The sequence below is a fragment of the Pan troglodytes genome, chromosome 1 (assembly GCF_028858775.2).
Source record: "Pan troglodytes isolate AG18354 chromosome 1, NHGRI_mPanTro3-v2.0_pri, whole genome shotgun sequence".
Taxonomy (NCBI): domain Eukaryota; kingdom Metazoa; phylum Chordata; class Mammalia; order Primates; family Hominidae; genus Pan; species Pan troglodytes.
The window spans coordinates 138601531-138625959 of NC_072398.2; the positions used below are offsets into that span (position 1 = coordinate 138601531).

General features: G+C 38.4%; 1 protein-coding gene across 12 annotated transcripts in view; it reads left to right on the plus strand.

The window, feature by feature from the left end:
- Positions 1-24429, plus strand: part of EVI5 (ecotropic viral integration site 5) — a 281694-nt gene that overhangs the window by 224395 nt on the left and 32870 nt on the right. For 11 of the 12 annotated variants that reach the window (XM_063799583.1, XM_009425371.5, XM_001153700.7 and 8 more), the window contains one exon: positions 2577-2672. The exons of the other annotated variant lie outside the window; for it this stretch is intronic. In XM_063799583.1, coding sequence (XP_063655653.1) covers positions 2577-2672 — 96 coding nt within the window. The remainder of the gene's footprint in view (positions 1-2576; positions 2673-24429) is intronic. 12 annotated transcript variants of the gene reach the window in all.

Genomic DNA, 24429 nt, shown 5'->3' on the forward strand with positions numbered 1-24429 from the left:
GACTGCATAAGAAAAAATTTTTAAGTCTATAGAAGCTGTAGTTGGGCTTTTATATCTATGCAAATGTTAATTACACTAAACCACTTCAGCAGGCCATATTCTAGTAAAAGGTTTTTAAGACAGATTGTCAAAAGAAAGAGAACAAAGCAAAACAAAAAACAGGGAGTTTTTAGGAATAAGTCAATGAAAGGAGTTGAAGAACAAACTAAGGGTAGTTAGAGATGCAATTTGGGTAGGGAGGACAGTTAACACAGAACAGCAGTGTTGTTGGAAAGATGCTTGACTCTATAGGAGTGCTACCCACTCTGTCGCTAGAACATTTCTTTTTTTTTTTTTTTTTTTTTTGCTCGGGCTGGAATGCAGTGGCGCAATCTCAGCTCACTGCAACCTGCGCCTCCCAGGTTCAAGCGATTCTCCTGCCTCAGCCTCCTGAGTAGCTGGGATTACAGGCACACACTACCACGCCCGGCTAATCGTTTGTATTTTTAGTAGAGACAGGGTTTCACCATGTTGGCCAGGCTGGTCTTGAATTCCTGACCTCAGGTGATCCACCTGCCTCGGCCTCCTGAAGTGCTGGGATTACAGGCATGAGCCACCGTGCCTGGCCTGTTGCTAGAAGAGTTCTATTTGGTACTTCCTGCCAATGATGTTAGTATACAGTATGTAGGATGAAGTTGGAGGGTAGAGTTGACCAGTCAGAGGACTAAGTCAGAGGATGTTCAAGGTCCCTTCTGACTGTGATTTTAAATATGGGAGGAATCTCCACATTGACAAATGCTTTTCACAGCAACCCATTTCTCTCAAGGTAATTGTAAGACACGTTTTAAACCTGCTTTTAAAAAAAACCTGTAAATACTTGGATATTACTAAGGTAACTCTTACAGGAATTTCAAAACTCTCTAAAGTTAGAATGTGTATCTTTCTGCTCCATATGTACTGATATTGAATGATCTTCAAGTTGTATTATTGAGAGATAATAGCAAAGTTCAGAGTAGCATACATAGTGTCTGTAGTATGGATAAACATGTGTGCATGTATTCATGTGTGTTTGATTATATATGTGTAAAATATCGTGGAAAGACTACACCAAAAAACTGTTAACAATTGTTGTCTCCATGGAAGGAAACTGGGTGATTGGCAACTGTTAAAAGTAAGCCCATACTCTTTTGGTATCAGGAGTTACTCAGTAGTTTCAGTAGATGGCTCCGGATCAGAGCTGCTTAACATTTTAAGCATCAACCCATGGCTTCCTAATTATAAATAATCTGGAGACATCAAAAACAATTCTAGTTTCACTGTTTAATAAATTCTTTATCTAGGCCGGGCATGGTGGCTCACGCTGTAATCTCAGCACTTTGGGAGGCCGAGGTGGGCGGATCACCTGAGGTCAGGGGTTCGAAACCAGCCTGGCCAACATGGCAAAACCCCATCTCTACTAAAAATACAAAAATTAGCCAGGCGCAGTGCTGGGCACCTGTAATCCCAGCTACTCAGGAGGCTGAGGCAGGAGAATTGCTTGAACCCAGGTGGCAGAGGTTGCAATGAGCCGAAATCGTGCCATTGCACTCCAGCCTGGGTGACAGTGCGAGTCCATCTCAAAAAAAAAAAAAAAAAAAAAATCTTTATCTGAAAAATAATTTATGTTCGTTTTCAGGTGGTATAAGAAAAAGTGCCTCTCTTCACCAATCTATATCCCTAGAAAATAGTCCCAGTGCTTACCTGAAACAAACTCTTAGGATCAGAAGCAGCTTTTAATCAGCTGTATCTAGGACTTCCAGTCCACATCGAGAGCTAATTAACCAGAGGAGACTCAAAGTTGTCCTCCCCTTTTTAGAGTGATTTGGACAACTTTTTCTTTTTTTTCCCCCCTTTTCTGTTCCCCAAGCAAAAGCAGATTCCCAAGAATGAAAGAATATGGGAAGCTTGCCATCTTCTTGACTAAGTATTGAATCCCTTACGGTATGAATAGAAAATCATCTGCCCTCAAAATAACTAGATAAATTACTTTGAAATTCTAGGGTAATTTTTTCATCAGTAGATCCATTCAATTACTGATTTCTGAGACTCCTTCAAAAGATATATTTTATAAATTATATTTATTATAAACAACCTTTATTAAGCATTTTTAAAGAAATAATCACACCTGAGGTCAGAAGTTTGAGACCAGCCTGACCAACATGGAGAAACCCTGTGTCTACTAAAAATACAAAATTAGCCAGGCGTGGTGGCACATGCCTGTTAATCCCAGCTACTCTAGAGGCTGAGGCAAGAGAATTGCTTGAACCCGGGAGGCAGAGGTTGCGGTGAGCCGAGATGGCACCGTTGCACTCCATCCAGCCTGGGCAACAAGAACGAAACTCTGTCTCTAAATAAATAAATAAATAAATAAATAAATAAATAAATAAAAGCATAGTTCACTATGAATTGTTTGTCAGAGGTAGTTTGAGAATGGATTTGTTCAGAATTCAGGTGATTAAAGGGTATGTGCCTATGCTTTTCCTATACCTTGAAATATTTGAGTACATGCTGTGAAAAATTGCCTCTTGTTTTTGCTTTGTTGTTTTGTCACAAAACAGAAAGAAGAAGGAAAGCTTCAAGGACAGCTTAACAAGTCTGATTCTAACCAGTATATTAGGGAACTGAAAGATCAGATAGCAGAGCTGAATCATGAGGTAAGTGATAAATTTTGATCTTCACATATTGCTTTCTTCCTTCCTCTGTATTGTAACAACACTTTATTACTGGTTATAAGACTGACACTTTCATGCTGAATATCTTCTGTGAATTATTGGTTATAATTAATAACATTTTTGAAAATTGTCTTTTTAGCAAGGATCTTCTGTTCTAATATTGGGGATTTATTTCCCTTAACCTCATTAGCATGACCTAGAATGATCAATTAATATTTTCATGGCAAATATTTTATTTTTTTATTGTGGTGTAAAAACTCTTGATAGTTTGCATAGATGTCAAAGTTACTTTAACTAAACTAAAATTTTGCTTATACCTATAGAATAGATTTGTGGTATTTACCGTTGCATGCAGAGGGAAGTCTTTTTATTCTTGTCTTCTTTTACCCCTCATGGTGGTATTACTGAGATTGCAAAAAAGGATACTTGCCTAATATCAGTTAACAGATTTCTTAGTATCTGAATGCTTTTTAAACTGGCACTACCTTGAATCTGTGAGATTCAACTCACAAAATTTTCAGTTTTACCAAGTACTATACTGAGTAATTTAAAGTATTTAGTATGTTTTGATTAGAGAGATATGTTAATGTGGCTCGAGGTCAATTTTCTTATCCTTTATTATTTTCTGTTTTAATAATAATATTTGGCTAAACACTAATGGAATACCATCTTTCTTGTTTTGAATTATTTATAAAATAATGTTTATTCACAGTGATGAGATTTGAGAGGGTAGTATAACCTTTATTTGTTTAAAAAGAAGAAGAAAGAAATTTTGACCACTAGATGAATTTAAACCTCACAGGAAAAAGTTTAGACATTACCCTTTCCTGGTATTACACCCTTCAGTTAAAGTCTGTATGTTTTGGGTAATACCTCCTGGAGGTAGTCAGTCTAAGAGTTAATTCTAAATGAAGAAGAAACAAAACATAAACAAAAACAGTAAATCTTAGATGTGGCTCAGTTTAATTTGTTTTGAAATTTGGGGAATCATTCCTGTAAATATTAATTTTCAGCCATGATAACATATGAGGGATTCAGGATCTTACATATAATCTTTACCTATTTGTGTGTATTTATTATAATTTTTTTTTTTTAGATGGAGTCTCGCTCTGTCGGCCAGGCTGAAGTGCAGTGGTGCGATCTCTGCTCACTGCAAGCTCCGCCTCCCAGGTTCATGCCATTCTTCTGCCTCAGCCTTCTGAGTAGCTGGGACTACAGGCACCCGCCACCAGGCTGGCTAATTTTTTGTATTTTTTTAGTAGAGACGGGGTTTCACTGTGTTAGCCAGGATGGTCCTGATCTCCTGACCTCATGATCTGCCCGTCTCAGCCTCCCAAAGTGCTGGGATTACAGGCATGAGCCACTGCACCTGGCCTATTATAATATTTTTAAATCGATAGCCATAGTGTGAAAGAACAAGTTACAATTAAGTGTGTTGTAGAAATCTTTATTCTTTTGAGAACCCCAGGAATTATTTATGTTCAAAAGGTGTTCTCAAAGGAAATTGTGATTAAAATAAAGCAACCTCCCATTTAAAATTTTGATGTCTCATTATAAGGAAGCTTTAATGTTGCTGAAACAAGAAAGTTACGTATAGATTGACTTTATTTCTAAAACTAATGTAAAAGTCAGTCAACAAACATTAATTTTCCCTGTCATATGCTTTGACTAAAAATAATGATATTCTGGCCAGGTGTGGGCGCACGCCTATAATCCCAGCACTTTGGGAGGCTGAAGCAGGCAGATCACTTGAGGTCAGGAGTTTGAGACCAGCCCGTCCAACATGGTGAAACCCCTATCTCTACTAAAAATACAAAAATTAGCCAGGCATGGTGGTGTGTGCCTGTAACCCCAGCTACTGGGGAGGCTGGGGCAGGAGAATCGCTTGAACCTGTGAGGCGGAGGTTGCAGTGAGCTGAGATCATGCCACTGCACTCCAGGCAGCAGAGTGAGACTCAGATAGATAGATAGATAGATAGATAGATAGATAGATAGATAGATAGATAAGATAGATTAGATAGATAGATAGATAGATAGATAGATAGATAGATAGATAGATAGTCTCATCAGGACTGCCAGAAAATAACTCACATGAAGTTTAACTTTAATGTCAGTTTTTTACATGTGGCCTAAGAAAGCAGTCTTACCTTATACAAACATGAAAAGAAAATTAATCAACAGAGTAGAATTTTCTACTGTTAAAATTAAAAGCTAGATTGTGCAGATTTAAAGAGTGGAAACTAAACTGCATCTTTTTGAAAAGAAAGGAAAAAAAACCTTTAAAGCATTTTTATTTATTAATACCCTTCCTTGTTGCAGATAGAATTAAAGAAATTTGCAACTGCTACAAAATAATAAACTACAATTTTGGGAGAAAAAGGAAAGAAAAAAACTGTAGAAATATAATATGGAAGCATGAATAAGACCATTATAAAAATGCTTACCATAAAAATATCTCTTTCCTGTAAGTGGGCCTCAGGTTTGGCTCTAAGGCTTTTAGCAGCCAACGCAAAAGAAAACCTGGTCACTTAAACATTTCAGAGTGTCTATATGATGAAAACAGACCAATTAGCTAGAAGAGCCACATCTATTCCTGATACTAAGATTAAATAACAAGTTCTCCATTGCTTCCTCACAAAGGAGACCTAGTGAGTTCCCTGGTTATTATCCTTAACATTTGAATGGCTTCATAATCATGAAAGTTAGATAAAGAACAGAAGCTTTAAAAAAAAAAAAAAAAGCTTTTGTAGGCTGGGTGCAATGGCTCATGCCTGTAATCCCAGCACTTTGGGAGACCGAGGTTGGAGGGTCACTTTAGCCCAGGAGTTCGAGACCAGCCCGAGCAATATAGGGAGACCCCATCTCTATTAAAAATAATAATAATAAAAGCCAGACCTGGTGGCATGCACCTATGGCCCCAGCCACTCCAGTGGCCGAGGCAGGAGGATCACTTGAACCCAGGAGGTCAAGGCTGCAGTGAACCGTGATCACTGAAACGTGATCACCACTGCACTCCAGCCTGGGTGTCAAAGCAAGACCCTGTCTCAAAAAAAAAGAAAAAAAGGTTTTGTATAGCAGCATAGCATACGGAGACGTGTCCAAGTCAAAAGTTTACAGCTCAATAAATTATCACAAAATGATCACATTCATGTAGGTACTACCTAGGTCCAAGAAATAGACCCAAGAGCCCTGTTCATACTCTTTCAACCCATACTCTCTCCCTTCTACTCAAAGGTAACCATGATCTCAGACTTCTAATACAGTAGTTTAACTTTTTGAACTTTATATAAATGGATTCTTGCAGTATGTTTTCTTTTGTGTCTTGCTTCTTTTGCTCAACATTGTTTGTGAGATTTTACTTTGTCATTTTAAAATGTAGCTGTAGGTTGTTCATTTTCATCACTGTGTAATTTTCCTTTGTATAAATATACCATGATTTATTCATCTACTGTGTTGGTGAACATTTGGATTATTTCCAGTTGGTCTGTTAAGAACATTGCTTTAAGTGATTTATGCCAGTTTATGCTGTCTATAAGCAGTGAAGAAAGTTCTTACTGTTCTACATCCTCATCAACATGTGGAATTGTCAGTCTTTCTTATTTTAGCCATTCTGTGACTATGAAGAGATTTCTCATTATGGTTTTAATGTGCATTTCCCTGATTATTAATGAGATTGAGTACTTTTCCCCCAGTATATAGAACAATGATGGCATGTAGTAGGTACTATGTGAAAATGTTTCTAATGAAAAAATGATGTTTGTGAAAGGTTTTGCAGATGAGGTCACATATAAGTTGCATGGGAATGCCAAGAAGCTTTTTTTTTTTTTTTTGAGAGGGAGTCTTGCTCTGTCTCCCAGGCTGGAGTGCAGTGGCACAATCTTGGCTCACTGCAACCCCTGCCTCCCGGGTTCAAGCAATTCTCCTGCCTCAGCCTCCCGAGTAGCTAGGGTTACAGGCACACACCACCATGCCTGGCTAATTTTTGCATTTTTTTAGTAGAGACGGAGTTTCACCATGTTGATCAGGCTGGTCTCGAACTCCTAACCTTGTGATCCGCCTGCCTCAGCCTCCCAAAGTGCTGGGATTACAGGCATGAGCCACCGTGCCCAGCCAGAATCCTCTTAATGTGTGAAAATCAGTGGAAAGAGCATTCCAGACAGAAGAAACAACTAGCCCAAAGACCCTAGAAGAAAATGAAATGGTTATTTTGAGAAACAATGCTAGTGTGGCTGGAGTATAGTGAAGGGTAGGAAAAATGGTATAAGATAAAATTAGAGAGGCAAGTGAGGTCAGATTGCAATTGGTCCTCTGTATCCATGGATTTTGCATCAGTGGATTCAACCAATCGTGGATCAAAAATATTTTTTAAAGACTATTGCATCTGTATCTGTACTGAACATCTACAAATTTTATTCCTTATCATTATTCCCTAAACAATACAGTATAACAGTTTATATTGCATTAACATTGTATTAGGTAGTATAAGTTATCTAGAGATGATTTGAAGTATACAGGAAGTCAGGCATAGGTTATATGCAAATATGCCATTTGATATCAGGGACTTGTGCATCCATGGGTTTTAGTATCCTTGGGACATCCTGGACCCATTCTCCCACAGATACTGAGGGACAACTGTATAGTGCTTTGTAAACCAGGGTGTATAGTGGAAAGCCTTTGGATGTTTGTTGTTGTTGTTAGGGGTTTTTTTGGTTGGTATTGTTTGGGTTTTTTTGTTTTGTTTTGCCCTTTTTTTTTTTTTTTTTTTTTTAGAGATGGGGGTCTCACTATGTTGCTCAGGCTGGCCTCTGACTCCTGGGCTCAAGTGATCCTTCCACCTTAACTTCCTGAGTAGCTGGGACTACAGGGCTGCACCACCATGCCTGCCTTATTTGGATGGTTTCATACAGAAAATTTTATAATTTCATTTGCTCTGCCTGCTGTACAGTGAACTGATTGTAGAAGAGAAAGAGTGAGAACAGGGACATTCATCAGGAGTCTGTTACAATGGTCCAGATAAGATCAAACATGGCTTAGAAGGATGGAAGAAGTGGAAATGTAATGCGGCTGTGTTAGAAGTATGTTTATCTCATAACAAAAAACATTCATTGGCTCCAGAGAGTTTTGGCTTGAGTAATTGAGTGAATGGTTGGTTGGTGCCATTGACCAGCATAGAGAAAGGTAAACAAGAGCTCTATTTTTATGCTAAGATTTGTAGTAAGGTTGAGATTCCTTACTGCAAATGAAGATATCAGATAGGCAGTGGATATGTGAGTCTGAAATTCTGAAGAGAGGTCAGGGCTAAAAATAATTGTAGCCATCACTGGCATGTGAATGGCGTTCATATATAAAGAGAAGGGTGTCCAGGAGCAAGTTCTGAAGTTCTCCCAACCTTTAGGGTCAAGAGAGCCAGGAGAGGACCAAAACCACCAGGGAGATAGGCGGGAAACTGGAGAGTATGAAGACACAGGAGTCCCAGAAGGAGGAAGGGATCATTTCAGCGTAGTTATTTAAATTAGATTTTAAACTTCCCTGATCCTTTTGAAGAATAAACTTATTAAGACAGATTTTTTGGCCAGGCACGGAGGCCCATGCCTATAATCCCAGCACTTTGGGAGGCTGAAGCAGGTGAATCACTTGAGGTCAGGAGTTTGAGACTAGCCTGGCCAACATGGAGAAACCCTGTCTCTACAAAAAAATAAATAAATAAATACAAAAATTAGCTGGGCGTGGTGGTGCGCGCCTGTAGTCCCAGCTACTTGGGAAGCTGAGGTGGGAGGATTGCTTGAGCCTGGGAACCAGAGGTTGCAGTGAGCAGAGATCACACCACTGCACCCCAGCCTGGGTGACACAGTGAGATCCTGTCTCAAGAAAAAAAAAAAAAAAAAGTTTTCTTCGGAATTTTTTATGATTTGTCAGAGAACAATGGATGATTTAAGAAAGAACTTGAAAGGAGAAATGTTCTATCTCTAAATACTACTGACTGAAACACCCTTCCTGAAGAAATTAGAGAAACAGCCCGTCATGGTGGCTCATGCCTGTTATCCCAGCACTCTGAGAGGCTGCGGCAGGCAGATCATCTAAGGTCAGGAGTTTGAGACTAGCCTGGCCAACATGGCTAAACCCCGTCTCTACTAAAAATAAATAAATAAATAATACAAAAATTAGCAGGACATGGTGGTGCGCGCCTGTAACCCCAGCTACTCAGGAAGCTGAAGCACGAGAATGGCTTAAACCTGGGAGGCGGAGGTTGCAGTGAGCCAAGATCTCACCACTGCACTCCAGCCTGGGCCACAGAGACTCTGTCTCAAAAAAACAAAAAAAGAAAAAGAAAAAAGAGAAATGTAAGCTATTTCAAGATAAAGCTGGAAAAAAAAAAAGAACTATTTTGGTATGCTATAAACAAAATAAAACTCAGGTAGATAAAACCAACTTACTTTGTAGGAATAATCATTGTATTGGTTTCTACTACCCAGAAGGTCTTCTGTCATCCTGTCTTTTTTGTTGGGAAGGCAATTTTTCTAAGTTAAATTATGTGTCACAGGAAGCTTTTTTTAAGTAGGTGATTAGGAATTTGAGTAAATAAAAAGAAATCTAAATAAAGCCTTTACTGAAGTTTGACTTAGAAAATGTTTATATAGACAGGAATGGTAGTGTGGGCCTTGTAGTTCTGGTTACTTGGGAGACTGAGGCAGGAGGCTTGCTCTGAACCCAGGAGTTTGAGGTTGCAGTGAGCTAAGATCATGCCACTGCACTCCAGCCTAGGTGACAGTGAGACCCTAACTCTAAAAAAAAAATAAAAGGGTAAGAAAAAAATTATGTGAATATTCCTTAAGTTTTTAAATTCTGATATCTGTTTATATAAACCTGAGCTATGGATTTAAATATATATCAAAAAGTATTTTTAATGTCCTAGATATTCTTAATGTAGTTTTTAATACATGTACTCATTTTGTTACTAAACTGGAATTTTTGAGATAAGGAACTTTAACAATCAGATGACAATACATTAAGTCCTCACTTAACATTGTCAGTAGGTTCTTGGAAACTGAGACTTCAGAGTGAAAGACATATAACATGTCCATGAATAATGTCGTTTTGTTTATGATGATGAGGGGAAAAATTTGGTTTCTTTATATGTCATCTTACTTAAAATGACAGTTTCCAAGAACCTATGGAAAACTTTAAGTGAGAACTTACTATATGTCCTCTTATATTTCTTTGGATTTTTTTTTCCTTATGCTTGTATTTTTCTATTTAAAGCAGTGGCTCACGCCTGTAATCCCAACACTTTGGGAAGCCGAGGCGGGTGAATCACAAGGTCAGGAGTTTGAGACCAGGCTGGCCAACATGGTGAAACCCCGTCTCTACTAAAAATACAAAAATTAGCCAGGCATGGTGGTGTGCACCTGTAATCTCAGCTACTGGGGAGGCTGTGGCAGGAGAATCGCTTGAACCCAGGAGGCGGAGGTTGCAGTGAGCCAAGATCACACCACTGCACTCCAGGCTGGGGGACAGAACAAGACTTCATCTCAGGAAAAAAAAGAAAAGAAAAAAGAAAGAAAAAAGTGGTTAATAAGATCTTTTTAAGGCTCATTCAGCATTGCTCTTCATCTAGGGATTAAAACTAAAATACTAAAGGTAGAAAAGAACTTAGTCATCTGGTTCTGTAGTTGTTGGCAGCTATTTTTTTTCTTTATTTCATACTGAATGATACTGTTTTTTGGTTTATTTAACTTCGTGCTTATTCCTTTTTTTTTTGAGACGAGTTTCACTCTGTCACCCAGGTTGGATTGCAGTGGCACAGTCTCGGCTCACTGCAACCTCCATCTCTTGGGTTCGAGTGATTCTCCTGCCTCAGCCTCCTAAGTAGCTGGGACTACAGGCACATGCCGCCACACCTGGTTAATTTTTTGTATCTTAGCAGACACAGGGTTTCACCGTGTTGCCCAGGCTGGTCTTGAACTCCTGAGCTCAGGCAGTCTGTGCCCCTCGGCCTCCCAAAGTGCTAGGATTACAAGCATGAGCCACCACGCCCGGCCATGCTTATTCTTATTTCTATTTCTACCAGTCTTTATTTCCTTTTAGGTAACACAAAGTTCCAAGTATGTTACCTAGTTTACAGAGTGGTATTCAAGAAGAGAATTAACATTCTTACTGTAAAACTTCATTGATAACAATAGTCTACTTCTAGAAACAGAAATAAGAATTAAAAACAGTGCTATCTATTTGTACTGGTGAGTGAATTTTAACTTTTAAGAAAATTTTAATGTTTAAGAAAAACTTCAGTGTATGGAGTTACAAGCTATCCTGAATATTTTTATAATAGAAAGTATTAGTTTTCCCAGTGTGGCAGCTTCTTAATAAAAGAAATTATTCCCTTAAATTTGTTATTTCTCTAATTAGAGCAGTGTAAAGTACCATGCAGAAGTTTCAGGATCTCATACAACCAAGTAAATAGGGTTTTTATCCCCCTACCCAGAAGGTCCCATGTAGATAATGAAAGATTGTATTTGCCATTCTGTGAAAATTGCTTTAAGCCCATCAAATGCGTACACTGCTTTTTAATCTTACAGCCTCCACTTATATTTTAAAAACCCATTCTTTTCTTTCTTTCTTTCTTTTTTCTGGAGACAAGGTCTTGCTGTGTGGCCCAGCTGGAGTGCAGTGGTGCCATCACCACTCACTGCAGCCTCAACCTGCTGGGCTCAAGTGATCCTCCGACCTCAGCCTCCTGAGTAGCTGGGACTACAGGTGTGCGAGACTGCACCTGGGTTGGTTGGTTTGTTTTTGTTTTTGTTTTTGTAGAGACAGGGTCTCACTGTGTTGCCAAGGCTGGTCTGGAACTCCTGGGCTCAAGGGATCTCCCTGTCTTGGCCTCTGAAAGTGCTGGGATTACAGGCATCAACTACTGTGCCCAGCAAAAACTCATTCTTAATGACTTCTTTAAATGAGTAGCTATTACTCCTTTTCCTCTTATATGTTCTGTTTTATCTTGGATAAGCAGTTTATCTTATTTGAAGTCCATTTTAGAAATTATTGTGCAGATTTTTATATTTGAAACAATAGCGCTATGTAAAATACTTAAAGCTGAGATTTAAGAATCATATTTTTTAAACCAGAAGTGTTCTTAAAATTTGTTTTTCATTTGATAAATGAGGAAGCTGAGGTCCTGGTTAAGGGACTTACCCAAAGTTACAAAGCTAGTTCGTAGCTGAGATGGAACTCATGCCTGGGCATTCTAACTTCTGATCTGCGGCATCCCACTGCCCTACCATGATCCTGCTGGCCCATTTAACGGCGACATATTAAACATAGTAGGAGTTCTATAAGCATTTGTTTAATTGAATTAAATTGAATTGCTTCTCTCAGATGAGAACCTAACATCTAGTTAGTAAAAATCTACTCATAGCTCATATTCTTTATTTTTCTTTCTGCAGCAGCTTCTGCACTTCTATTCTAAGACTGCAGAATTTGTCCAACTTGACATTCAGATTCTGCTTCAATTTCCATTTGGTGCTACTAGCATTGTAGCTTTTAAATATTTGATGACTTTCTGAAAACAGGCAACTGAGATTTCCTAGCCATGTTTGATGTTTTGAGAAACACAGAACTTGACAAAAAGTCAATCCAATTCATATATGCCTCTTATTTAGGAAATACAAGCTTATTCAAAGACACAAATTAGCTTTGCTGTTAAAAGCATTCTGTTTGAAGAGTTTGAAGTTTAACTGGTGGCAAACTTCCACCAATGTTTCCAGATTAATTTTTTTAAATCTCCAAGGCAATATGTTTCTCCATGTATTTCTTGCCATTTAAAAGAATGTATAACATACTGTAGTCTGGGAAAAACTGTAATAATCACATACAGGGGCAGGGCGTGGTGGCTCACACCTGTGATTCCACCACTGTGTGAGACCGAGGTTGGCTGATTGCATGAGCCCAGGATTTTGAGACCAACTTGGGCAATATGGCAAAACCCTCTACCAAAAAAATACAAAAATTGGCTGGGCACGGTGGCTCATGCCTGTAATCCCAGCACTTTGGGAGGCCGAGGCAGAGGGATCACAAGATCAGGAGTTCGAGAACAGCCTGACCAACATGGTGAAAGCCTGTCTCTACTAAAAATACAAAAATTAGCCGGGCGTGGTGGTGCACGCCTGTAATCCCAGCTACTGGAGAGGCTGAGACAGGAGAATCGCTTGAACCCAGGAGGCAGAGGTTGCAGTGAGCCGAGATTGTGCCACTGCACTCCAGCCTGGGTGGCAGAGTGAGACTCCATCTCAAAAAAAAAAAAAATTAGCCAGGTGTGGTGGCATGCCCCTATAGTTCCAGCTACTTGGGAGGCTGAGATGGGAAGATCTCTTGAGCCTGGGAGGCAGAGGTTGCAGTGAGCCGAGACTGTACCACTGCGTTCCAGCCTGGGTGACAGAGCGAAACCCTGTCTCAAAATAAATAAATAAATAAATAATCCCACACAGGATACCTTACTTTATTCAAGACTTTCAGACCACTTTTCAGTTTTATGTTATATTCATAAAGTATAATTGGTGTTCTACCCATTTTATGCATCTGTGTATGTAATTCCTGCAATGGGTAAAAAAAAAATTTTTTTAACTTGTTAATGAAAACATGTGCCTCTCATGATAGTAATTTCATTAAGAAACTGGGGTTAATTAATGAAAACATGAACACAAAGATCTAGTAGGAGAGGGGTAAGATGCTAGATAAGGAAACCACCTAAAAAAGAAAAAAATCGCAATTAAAAATCAGGTGAGGAAAAATATTCGAACTTTAAAAATGTAAGAAACCAAGTAAGGAAGTCTCTTAGGAATATTAACTAAGGTAGGGTATGCCTCCAGAGGGTTTGTTAAGAGATTTCTAGGAAAAAATTCGAGTGAGCAGCCAACTTAAAGAATACAGAATCAACGTAAAACAAGGGATTTGAATCTGATACTCAGAGGACCAAATAAATATCTTGAAGGGATATATCACACTGGTCAAGAAACAGAACCAGGTGGAATTGTAAAGTCAGTCTTGGATATTAAGCTGCATTATATGGAATTTTTTCTAACATTGTCCTAGACACAATGAGAAGAGTGGCCCTACTCTCAAGGAACTTTTAGTTTGGTGGGGAAACGTGGAGAAGTTAATTTGATAAAGACTATGTGGTTGGCACTGCTAGAGAGTACTTAATAGTTCAGAAATGGGAGATAACACAGCACTTAATTTCATTTATTCTAATTAATGGTTGTTATATCCTCTCTGATGTTCAGAGTCAAGCTGAATTGTGAATTTCATGACAGCAAAGATTATCTTATTCAGCCTTATATTTCTTAGGGTCTTTTGAAAGTCCTGGCACGGTAGTCTGAACTCATGAATTCAGTCAGTTCTCTTGGTGTTCATATTGTCCCAAATTTGGCCAGTGGGAACTCTTTGAAGCTGGCTCCAGTGTCTTTTTTTTTTTTTTTTCTACAGCCCCATTAGTCCTCGAACACATCTGTGTTTCCTGGCACTAGATGGCAAGTATTTTTAATAGTACTTTACATTACATGGGTAGAGCTAGATTTCAAATGTAGCCAAAAAACTGAAAAACTGTTTATTAATACTTATCAGTAAATTTCTGAAGAGATGGTCCCAACAATTACTCTTTGACAATTAGAATGGAAATATAAATCATGAGAAACCACTTCAAGGGAAACTGGAAGTCAAGGGTTTATGAAAAATAAAGGCAGATGGTGATAAGCATTTTTTGAAGGAAATGGAGCTAACTATCAAGCCTGTAGTGACAGGTTTTATAGTGTTTTACAGCAATTCTTAAGCAGATTTAATTCAGTAAGGGTGAAAGAGACTTCTATTTCTTTTAGCATTCCCAGGAAGAGACCATACTGGTAACATACTCTTACTAGGTCGCAGACATGAGAAAATGAAATATAAACATCTAAAGCCATTTTAATTATATCTAAACTTTTAGCATGACTGTAGTATTAAGCATATTTATCATTTGAGTGATACTAATAGGATGTGCTCAAATGTGTCATTCAACTTGATATACGGGATGCTAAAATGAGCTACAGTTTTAAAATCTTGTGAACTTACTCTGGTTTTAGGGCTTGAGTGTTCATTTTTAAATTTTTTTCCATTCATTCAAAAGCTGATTATTCCTACTCTTCATCTAACTCCCATTCTTTTCTTCCATTATCATGTCAGTACTTCTAAGCATATCCATAAAATGGAGAAGGGGGAGGAATAGAAATTCATGCAGTTGCCGAGCACAGTGGCTCACGCCTGTAATCCCAGCACTTAGGGAGGCAGAGGCGGGTGGATCACTCAGGAGTTCAAGATCAGCCTGAGCAACATGGAGAAACCCTGTCTCTACAAAAATTAGCTGGGTGTGGTGGTGCGCACCTGTAGTCCCAGCTACTTGGGAGGCTGAAGTGAGAGGATCGCTTGACCCAGGAGGTTGAGGTTGCAGTGAGCCAAGATCATGCCACTGAACTCCAGCCTGGGTAGCAGAATAAGACTAAGTCTCAAAAAAAAAAAAAAAAAAAAAAAAAAGAAAGAAAGAAAGAAAAGAAAAAAGAAATTAGTGCAATTTATCTGGTTCTTAATCTTAATTCTGGATTTTGGGTTTTTTAAATTTTATTTTATTTTTCTTAATATACATCTATGAAATCATTTTATTAATTAAATTAATTATATTCTTCCTAAATATTGATTTTCTTAATCTGTTGAGAACTTCAAAGAGTATATTTTAAGTTAATTGAATATATCTTTTGTTTTTCTTGTTTTATTTTATATATATATATACATATATATATATATATATTTTTTTTTTTTTTTTTTTTTTTGAGACGGAGTCTCGCTCTGTTGCCCAGGCTGGAGTGCAGTGGCCAGATGTTGGCTCACTGCAAGCTCTGCCTCCCGGGTTCACACCATTCCCCTGCCTCAGCCTCCCAAGTAGCTGGGACTACAGGCGCCCACCACTATGCCTGGCTAATTTTTTGTGTTTTTAGTAGAGACGGGGTTTCACTGTGTTAGCCAGGATGGTCTCGATCTCCTGACCTTGTGATCCTCCTGCCTTAATATATATATATTTTTAATTATACTTTAAGTTCTAGGGCACATGTGCACAACATGCAGGTTTGTTACATTTGTATACATGTGCCATGTTGGTGTGCTGCACCCATTAACTCCTCATTTACATTAGATATATCTCCTAATGCTATCCCTCCCCCTCCCCCAACCCCATGACAGGCCCCAGTGTGTGATGTTCCCCTTCCCGTGTCCAGGTGTTCTCATTGTTCAGTTCCCACCTATGAGTGAGAACATACGGTGTTTGGCTTTTTGTCCTTGCAATAATTTGCTCAGAATGATGGTTTCCAGCTTCATCCGTGTCCCTACAAAGGACATGAACTCATTGTTTTTTATGGCTGCATAATATTCCATGGTATATATGTGCCACATTTTCTTAATCCAGTCTATCATTGATGGACATTTGGGTTGGTTCCAAGTCTTTGCTATTGTGAATAGTGCTGCAGTAAACATATGTGCATGTGTCTTTATAGCAGCATGATTTTTAATCCTTTGGGTATATACCCAGCAGTGGGATGGCTGGGTCAAATGGTATTTCTAGTTCTAGATCCTTGAGTAATCGCCACACTGTCTTCCACAATGGTTAAACTAGTTTGCAGTCCCACCAACAGTGTAAAAGTGTTCCTATTTCTCCACATCCTCTCCAGCACCTGTTGTTTCCTGACTTTTTAATGATCACCATTCTAACTGGTGTGAGATGGTGTCTCACTGTGATTTTGATTTGCATTTCTCTGATGACCAGTGATGATGAGCATTTTTTCATGTGTCTGTTGGCTGCATAAATGTCTCCTTTTGAGAAGTGTCTGTTCATATGCTTTGCCCACTTTTTGATGGGGTTGTTTGTTTTTTTCTTGTAAATTTGTTTGAGTTCTTTGTAGATTCTGGATATTAGCCCTTTGTCAGATGAGTAGGTTGCGAAAATTTTCTCCCATTCTGTAGGTTGCCTGTTCACTCTGATGGTAGTTTCTTTTGCTGTGCAGAAGCTCTTTAGTTTAATTAGATCCCATTTGTCAATTTTGGGTTTTGTTGCCATTGCTTTTGGTGTTTTAGACATGAAGTCCTTGCCCATGCCTATGTCCTGAATGGTATTGCCTAGGTTTTCTTCTAGGGTTTTTATAGTTTTAGGTCTAACATGTAAGTCTTTAATTCATCTTGAATTAATTTTAGTATAAGGTGTAAGGAAGGGATCCAGTTTCAGCTTTCTACATATGGCTAGCCAGTTTTCCCAGCACCATTTATTAAATAGGGAATCCTTTCCTCATTTCTTGTTTTTGTCAAGTTTGTCAAAGAGCAGCTGGTTGTAGACGTGTGGCATTATTTCTGAGACCTCTGTTCTGTTCCATTGATCTATATCTCTGTTTTGGTACCAGTACCATGCTGTTTTGGTTACTGTAGCCTTGTAGTATAGTTTGAAGTCAGGTAGTGTGATGCCTCCAGCTTTGTTCTTTTGGCTTAGGATTGACTTGGCAATGCAGGCTCTTTTTTGGTTCCATATGAACTTTAAAGTAGTTTTTTCCAATTCTGTGAAGAAAGTCATTGGTAGCTTGATGGGGATGGCATTGAATGTATGAATTACCTTGGGCAGTATGGCCATTTCCATGATGTTGATTCTTCCTATCCATGAGCATGGAATGTTCTTCCATTTGTTTGTGTCCTCTTTTATTTCGTTGAGCAGTGGTTTGTAGTTCTCCTTGAAGAGGTCCTTCATATCCCTTGTAAGTTGGATTCCTAGGTATTTTATTCTCTTTGAAGCAATAGTGAATAGGAGTTCACTCATGATTTGGCTCTCTGTCTGTTATTGCTGTATAAGAATGCTTGTGATTTTTGCACATTGATTTTGTATCCTGAGACTTTGCTGAAGTTGCTTATCAGCTTAAGGAGATTTTGGGCTGAGACGATGGGGTTTTCTAGATATACAATCATGTCATCTGCAAACAGGGACAATTTGACTTCCTCTTTTCCTAATGGAATACCCTTTATTTCTTTCTCCTGCCTGATTGCCCTGGCCAGAACTTCCAGCACCATGTTGAATAGGAGTGGTGAGAGGGCATCCCTGTCTTGTGCCAGTTTTCAAAGGGAATGCTTCCAGTTTTTGTCCATTCAGTATGATATTGGCTGTGGGTTTGTCATAAATAGCTCTTATTATTTTGAGATACGTCCAATCAATACCGAATTTATTGAGAGTTTTTAGCATGAAGGCTGTTGAATTTTGTCAGAGGCCTTTTCTGCATCTATTGAGATAATCATGTGGTTTTTGTCTTTGGTTCTGTTTATATACTGGATTACATTTATTGATTTTCGTATGTTGAACCAGTCTTGCATCCCAGGGATGAAGCCCACTTGATCATGGTGGTTAAGGTTTGTGATGTGCTGCTGGATTTGGTTTGCCAGTATTTTATTGAGGATTTTCACATTGATGTTCATCAGGGATATTGGTCTAAAATTTTCTTTTTTTGTTGTGTCTCTGCCAGGCTTTGGTATCAGGATGATGCTGGCCTCATAAAATGAGTTAGGGAGGATTCCCTCTTTTTCTATTGATTGGAATAGTTTCAGAAGGAATGGTACCAGCTCCTCCTTGTACCTCTGGTGGAATTCGGCTGTGAATCCATCTGGTCCTGGACATTTTTTGTTTGGTAGGCTACTAATTATTGCCTCAATTTCAGAGCCTGTTATTGGTCTATTCAGAGATTCAACTTCTTCCTGATTTAGTCTTGGGAAGGTGTATGTGTCCAGGAACTTATCCATTTATTCTATATTTTCTAGTTTATTTGTGTAGAGGTGTTGATAGTATTCTCTGATGGTAGTTTGTATTTCTGTGAGATTGGTGGTGATATCCCCTTTATCATTTTTTATTGTGTCTATTTGATTCTTCTCTCTTTTCTTCTTTATTAGTCTTGCTAGCGGTCTATCTATTTTGTTGATCTTTTCAAAAACAGCTCCTGGATTCATTGATTTTTTGAAGGGTTTTTTGTGTCTCTATTTCCTTCAGTTCTGCTCTGATCTTAGGTACTTCTCGCCTTCTGCTAGCTTTTGAATGTGTTTGCTCTTGCTTCTCTAGTTCTTTTAATTGTGATGTTAGGGTGTCCATTTTAGATCTTTCCTGCTTTCTCTTGTAGGCATTTAGTGCCATAAATTTCCCTCTACACACTGCTTTAAATGTGTCCCAGAGATTCTGGTATGTTGTGTCTTTGTTCTCATTGGTTTCAAAGAACATCTTTATTTCTGCCTTCATTTCGTTATGTACCCAGTAGTCATTCAGGAGCAGGTTGTTCAGTTTCCATGTAGTTGATCGGTTTTGAGTGAGTTTCTTAATCCTGAGTTCTAGTTTGATTGCACTGTGGTCTGAGACACAGTTTGTTATAATTTCTATTCTTTTACATTTGCTGAGGAGTGCTTTAGTTCCAACTATGTGGTCAATTTTGGAATAAGTGTGATGTGGTGCTGAGAAGAATGTATATTCTGTTGATTTGGGGTGGAGAGTTCTGTAGATGTCTGTTAGGTTCGCTTGGTGCAGAGCTGAGTTCAGTTCCTGGATATCCTTGTTAACTTTCTGTCTCGTTAATCTGTCTAATGTTGACAGTGGGGTGTTAAAGTCTCTCATTATTATTGTGTGGGAGTCTAAGTCTCTTTGTAGGTCTCTAAGGACTTGCTTTATGAATCTCGGTGCTCCTGTATTGGGTGATACATGTTTAGGATAGTTAGCTCTTCTTGTTGAATTGATCCCTTTACCATTATGTAATGGCCTTCTTTGTCTCTTTTGATCTTTGTTGGTTTAAAGTCTGTTATTTATTTATTTTTTTTGAGATGGAGTCTTGCTCTGTTGCCCAGGCTGGAGTGCAGTGGCGTGATCTCGGCTCACTGCAACCTCCGCCTCCCGGATTCAAGCAATTCTCCTGCCTCAGCCTCCTGAGTAGCTGGTATTACTTGCGTGTGCCACCATGCCCTGTTAATTTTATATTTTTAGTAGAGACGGGGTTTCACTATGTTGGCCAGGCTGTTCTTGAACTCCTGACCTTGTGATCCACCCGCCTTGGTCTCCCAAAGTGCTGGGATTACAGGTGTGAACCACCACACCCAGCCTATTTTTTTTCATTTGGTAAGTTTAGTATTGTTTCCAGATTTTGTGTGTCTTTGTTCTCCGTCATACTACAGGTGATTGAGAAACTATCATCTTTATAACAGTGGACTTCAGTCAGGGGACCTGGATTCTAGTTCTGTCTTTGTCACTGATTAGCTGGGTGACCTTAGGATGCCAGTTCACTTCGTATATCCATTTAATCAGTGAATATTTGAACATCTTTTAGTTCACAGGCATGCCTTAGGCCGTGCCTCAGTTTCTTGATCACAAAGCAGTTATACTAAATGGTACTTAAAGCCCCTTCCATCCCAGTGCTGTGCTAGGTGTATAAAAGTCATAGTTCCAGTTGATGAGTTTAGACTGATAAGGAAAAGCAGTTCGTGTGGGCAGTACTGTAGTAGAACCACACGGCACCATGGCCTAGAAACATGTCAGAAAATCTCTGATCGTGGGGCTGCCTAAATCGTGTATTAGAGAAGGAGTAGAAGATTGCCAGGAAAAGGAGAATAGAGGATATTTCAAGCAGAGAGGCGTATATGCAGAGGCTTGGAGTCAAGTAAAGATTTCATAAAGGAGACTGAGAAGGATTAGTATGAAAAGTAGGAGGAAAATGAGTAGAGAGGGGCACTCCTGAAGCCAAAGTGAGAGAGAGACTTGCACTGCTCAGTTTGTTTTTAGAGTGTGGTACCGAAAATAACATTCATAGAGATTGATCTAATGGCTGAAAGTAAAGCTTTTTTAATCAAACAAGAGGAAATCTATAAAATATAATTACTTTCTTGATTGTGTTTTTAAAAATCGTTTGGAATTGTGTTACTTCTGGAGTCTTGGTCCATATGAGGTGTGTTTCAGAGCCAATCTGAATACTGTTATCCACGAAGCTACCCAATACATCATGCTTATTTTTTAATTCTCTATGTTCTTAAATATAAAAGTCTTATTTCTTTGACTATACCATGATTTTTGAAATATAGTAATTCATTTTAAAAACCTTTTTTTTTTTTTACATCAAGTAGTTTGATTTTAAAATACTAGTTTTTAAAAGAAACAGGCCAGGCACAATGGCCTGTAGTCTCAGCACTTTGGGAGGCCGAGGCAGGAGGATCACTTGAGGCCAGGAGTTCAAGACCAGCATGGGCAACAAAGCAAGACCCTGTCTCTCTTTTAAAAAATTAATTAATAATGTTATTTTTAAAAATAAACAATAACAGTATTGACAGTTTTTCAAATTGAAAATGTGCTCCACTAATTTACTAAGTATCAATTAAAGAGGAATTGATAAAAGATGAATATGTAGCTCTCTCAGATTTACAAAAACTAAAATTTTAAATTGTGGTTGGGAGTCTGTAGTACATACAGTAAATCTTGTGCTTCTTATGAACCATATCTTACAGATGCAGGTGGACACGAGATAGTCAGATTTTCACTCCCCACAAGCTGGACAGCTAGAAATGTCATGCCAATAGTACGTGTCAAAGACTTAGTGCTACTTTGCTGCCTGTCTGATTTAAGTTATTGTGGTCAGTCTGAGGAACCTGTGATATGATAAGATAGCATTCATGAGGTCATGTGGTTTGCAAGTGCCCAATCTTGACTGAGCAGCCTGTGAGCACCTCAGGAGGAGGAAGAGAGGGATACTAACTTTATTTGCAAGCTTATTTGGGTTCAGTGGCAGAATAGTGTGGGTATGTGGCTATATGTTTATATTACATATTTTAAAAATTATTTTTCTATCAGGAGTTATAATTTCTGAAAAAAAGTGAATACTACAAATGCATTCATCTCCTTCTACTTATTAATATTTCAGTCTAAACCATTAAACTTTTTGTTGCAAATATTTTCCTACAACTTCATTTTAAATTTTAAATGAAGTTGTAGGAGGTCATCACATGTCTTTTCTGTTGAGGAAAAAACTGGATGTAGAAGATTTATGTTGTTGGTGAATATTTTTTAAATATATTAAAAGTTATTTCTACATTTTCTAATTAGAAAATTACTTATTTTCAATCTGGTATCCTTTCCTTAGAAACATACAAAATGCTGTCTGATTTTATCTGTATAACAGCTTTACTGAGACATTATTTACATATGATACAATGCACCCACGTAAAGTTTACAATTCAGTGGTTTTTAATATAGTCACAGTTATGCAGCTATCATCACAATCAATTCTAGAACATTATCTCTCCGAAAAGAAATCCTATGCTCATTTAGCTTGTCACTCCCTATTTCTCTCCAAGCCTTATTCCCCCAACCCTAGGCAACCCACTAATCTACTTTCTGTCTCTACACATTTCCCAATTCTGGACATTTAATATAAATGGAATCATAGAACCTGTGGTTTTCTGTGACTGGCTTTTTTCACTTAGTATAATGTTTTCAAGGCTCATTCATGTCGTAGCATCTGTCAGTGCTTTTATTTATTTTTGTCACCTAATAATGTTCTACTGTATGGATAAACAGGCATACCTGGCTTTATTATGCTTTGCTTTATTGCGCCTCAATAAATGGTTGTTATATCCTACTGTGTTTTTACAAATTGAAGGTTTGTCGCAATCCTGCATTGAGCAAGTCTTTCAATGCCGTTTTTCCAACAGCGTGTGCTCACTTCATGTCTCTGTGTCATATTTTGGTAATTTTCACAATTTTTTAAACTTTTTCACTATTATACCTTCTGGTGATCTGTGATCATTGATCTTTGATGTTGCTATTGTAATTGTTTTTGGGTGCCACAAATTGCACTCATATAGTCAAAAGCCAGAAATGATTAAGCTGTGAGGCAGGCATGTTGAAAGCTGAGATAGCCTGAAAGCTAGGTCTGTTGCACCAAACAGTTAGCCAAGTTGTGATTGCAAAGGAAGAGTTCTTGAAGGAAATTAAAGTTACTACTCCACTGAAAACACAAATGATAAGAAAGCAAAGCAACCTCATTGCTGATATGGAGAAAGTTTGAGTGATCTGGATAGAAGATCAAGCCAGCAACAACATTCTCTTAAGCCAAAGCCTAATCCAGTGCAAGGCCATAACTCTCTTCAATTCTTTGAAGGCTGAGAGAAGTGAGGAAGCTGCAGAAGGAAAGTGGGAGGCTAACAGAGGTTGGTTCATGAGGTTTAAGGAAAGAAGCCATTTCCGTCACATAAAAGTGCAAGGTGAAGTAGCAAGTGCTGATGTAGAAACTGCAGCAAGTTAACCAGAAGATCTAGCTAAGATCGTTGATGAAGGAGGCCACCCCAAACAACAGATTTTGAATGTAGATGAAACAGTCTTATACTGGAGGAAGATGCCCTCTATGGCTTTCCTAGCGACAGAGAAGTCAATGTCTGGCTTCAAAGCTTCAAATGGCTCTCTCGTTAGGGCCTAATGCAGCTGTTGACTTTAAGTTGAAGCCAAGTGCACATTTACCATTCTGAAAACCCTAGGGTTCTTAAGAATTATGCTAAATCTACTTTGCCTGTGCTCTGTAAATGAAAAAACAAAGCCTGGATGACTGCACATCTCATTACAGCATGGTAAAATAAATATTTTAAGCCCACTGTTGAAACCTACTGCTCAGAAAAAATGATTTCCTTCCAAAATATTACTGCTCACAAACAATGCAACTAGTCACCCAAGAGCTCTGATGCAGATGTACATGGTGATTAATGTTGTTTTCATGCTGCTAACAAAACATTCATTCTGCAGCCCGTGGATCAAGGAGTAATTTCAACTTTCAAGTCTTATTATTTAAGACATCATTTCATAAGGCTCCATTACATAAAAGTACAAGTTGAAGCAGCAAGTGCTGATGTAGAAGCAGCAGGTTATCCAGAAGACATATAGTGCCATATATAGTGATTCCTCTAATGGATTTTGGCAAAGTAAATTGAAATCCTCTGCAAAGGGTTCACCATTCTAGATGTCGTTAAGAACATTTGTGATTCATGGGAGGAGGTCAAAATATCAACATTAACAGGAGTTTGGAAGAAGTTGATTCCAACCGTTTGAGGGATTGAAGACTTCAGTGGAGGAAGTCACTGCAGATGTAGTGGAAAGAGCAAGAAAACTAGAATTAGTAATGTAGTAGAGCCTGAAGATGTGCCTGAATTGCTGCAATCTCATGGTCAAACTTGAATGGACAAGGAGTTGCTTCTTAGGGATGAGCAAAAAAAAAAAGTGGTTTCTTGAGCTAGAATCTTCTCCTGGTAAAGATACTGTGAACATTGTTGAGATGGCAACAAAGGATTTAGAATATTCCGTAAACTTAGTTGATAAAGCAGTGGCAGGGTTTGAGAGCATTTACTCCAATTTTGAAAGAAGTTCTACTGTGAGTAAAATGCTATCAAACAGCATCTAATGCTACAGAGAAATACTTCATGCAAGGCTGAGTGAGGAAGTGCAGCAAACTTTATTGTTGTCTTACTTTAAGAAATTGCCACAACTACCCCAACCTTCAGTAACTGGCCAGCCTGCTGCCACCAGCATCAAGGCAAGACCCTCCACCAGCAAAAAGATCATTACTTGCTGACCACTCAGGTGATCATTAGCATTTTTTAGGAGTAAACCATTTTTAATTAAGGTATATACATTGTT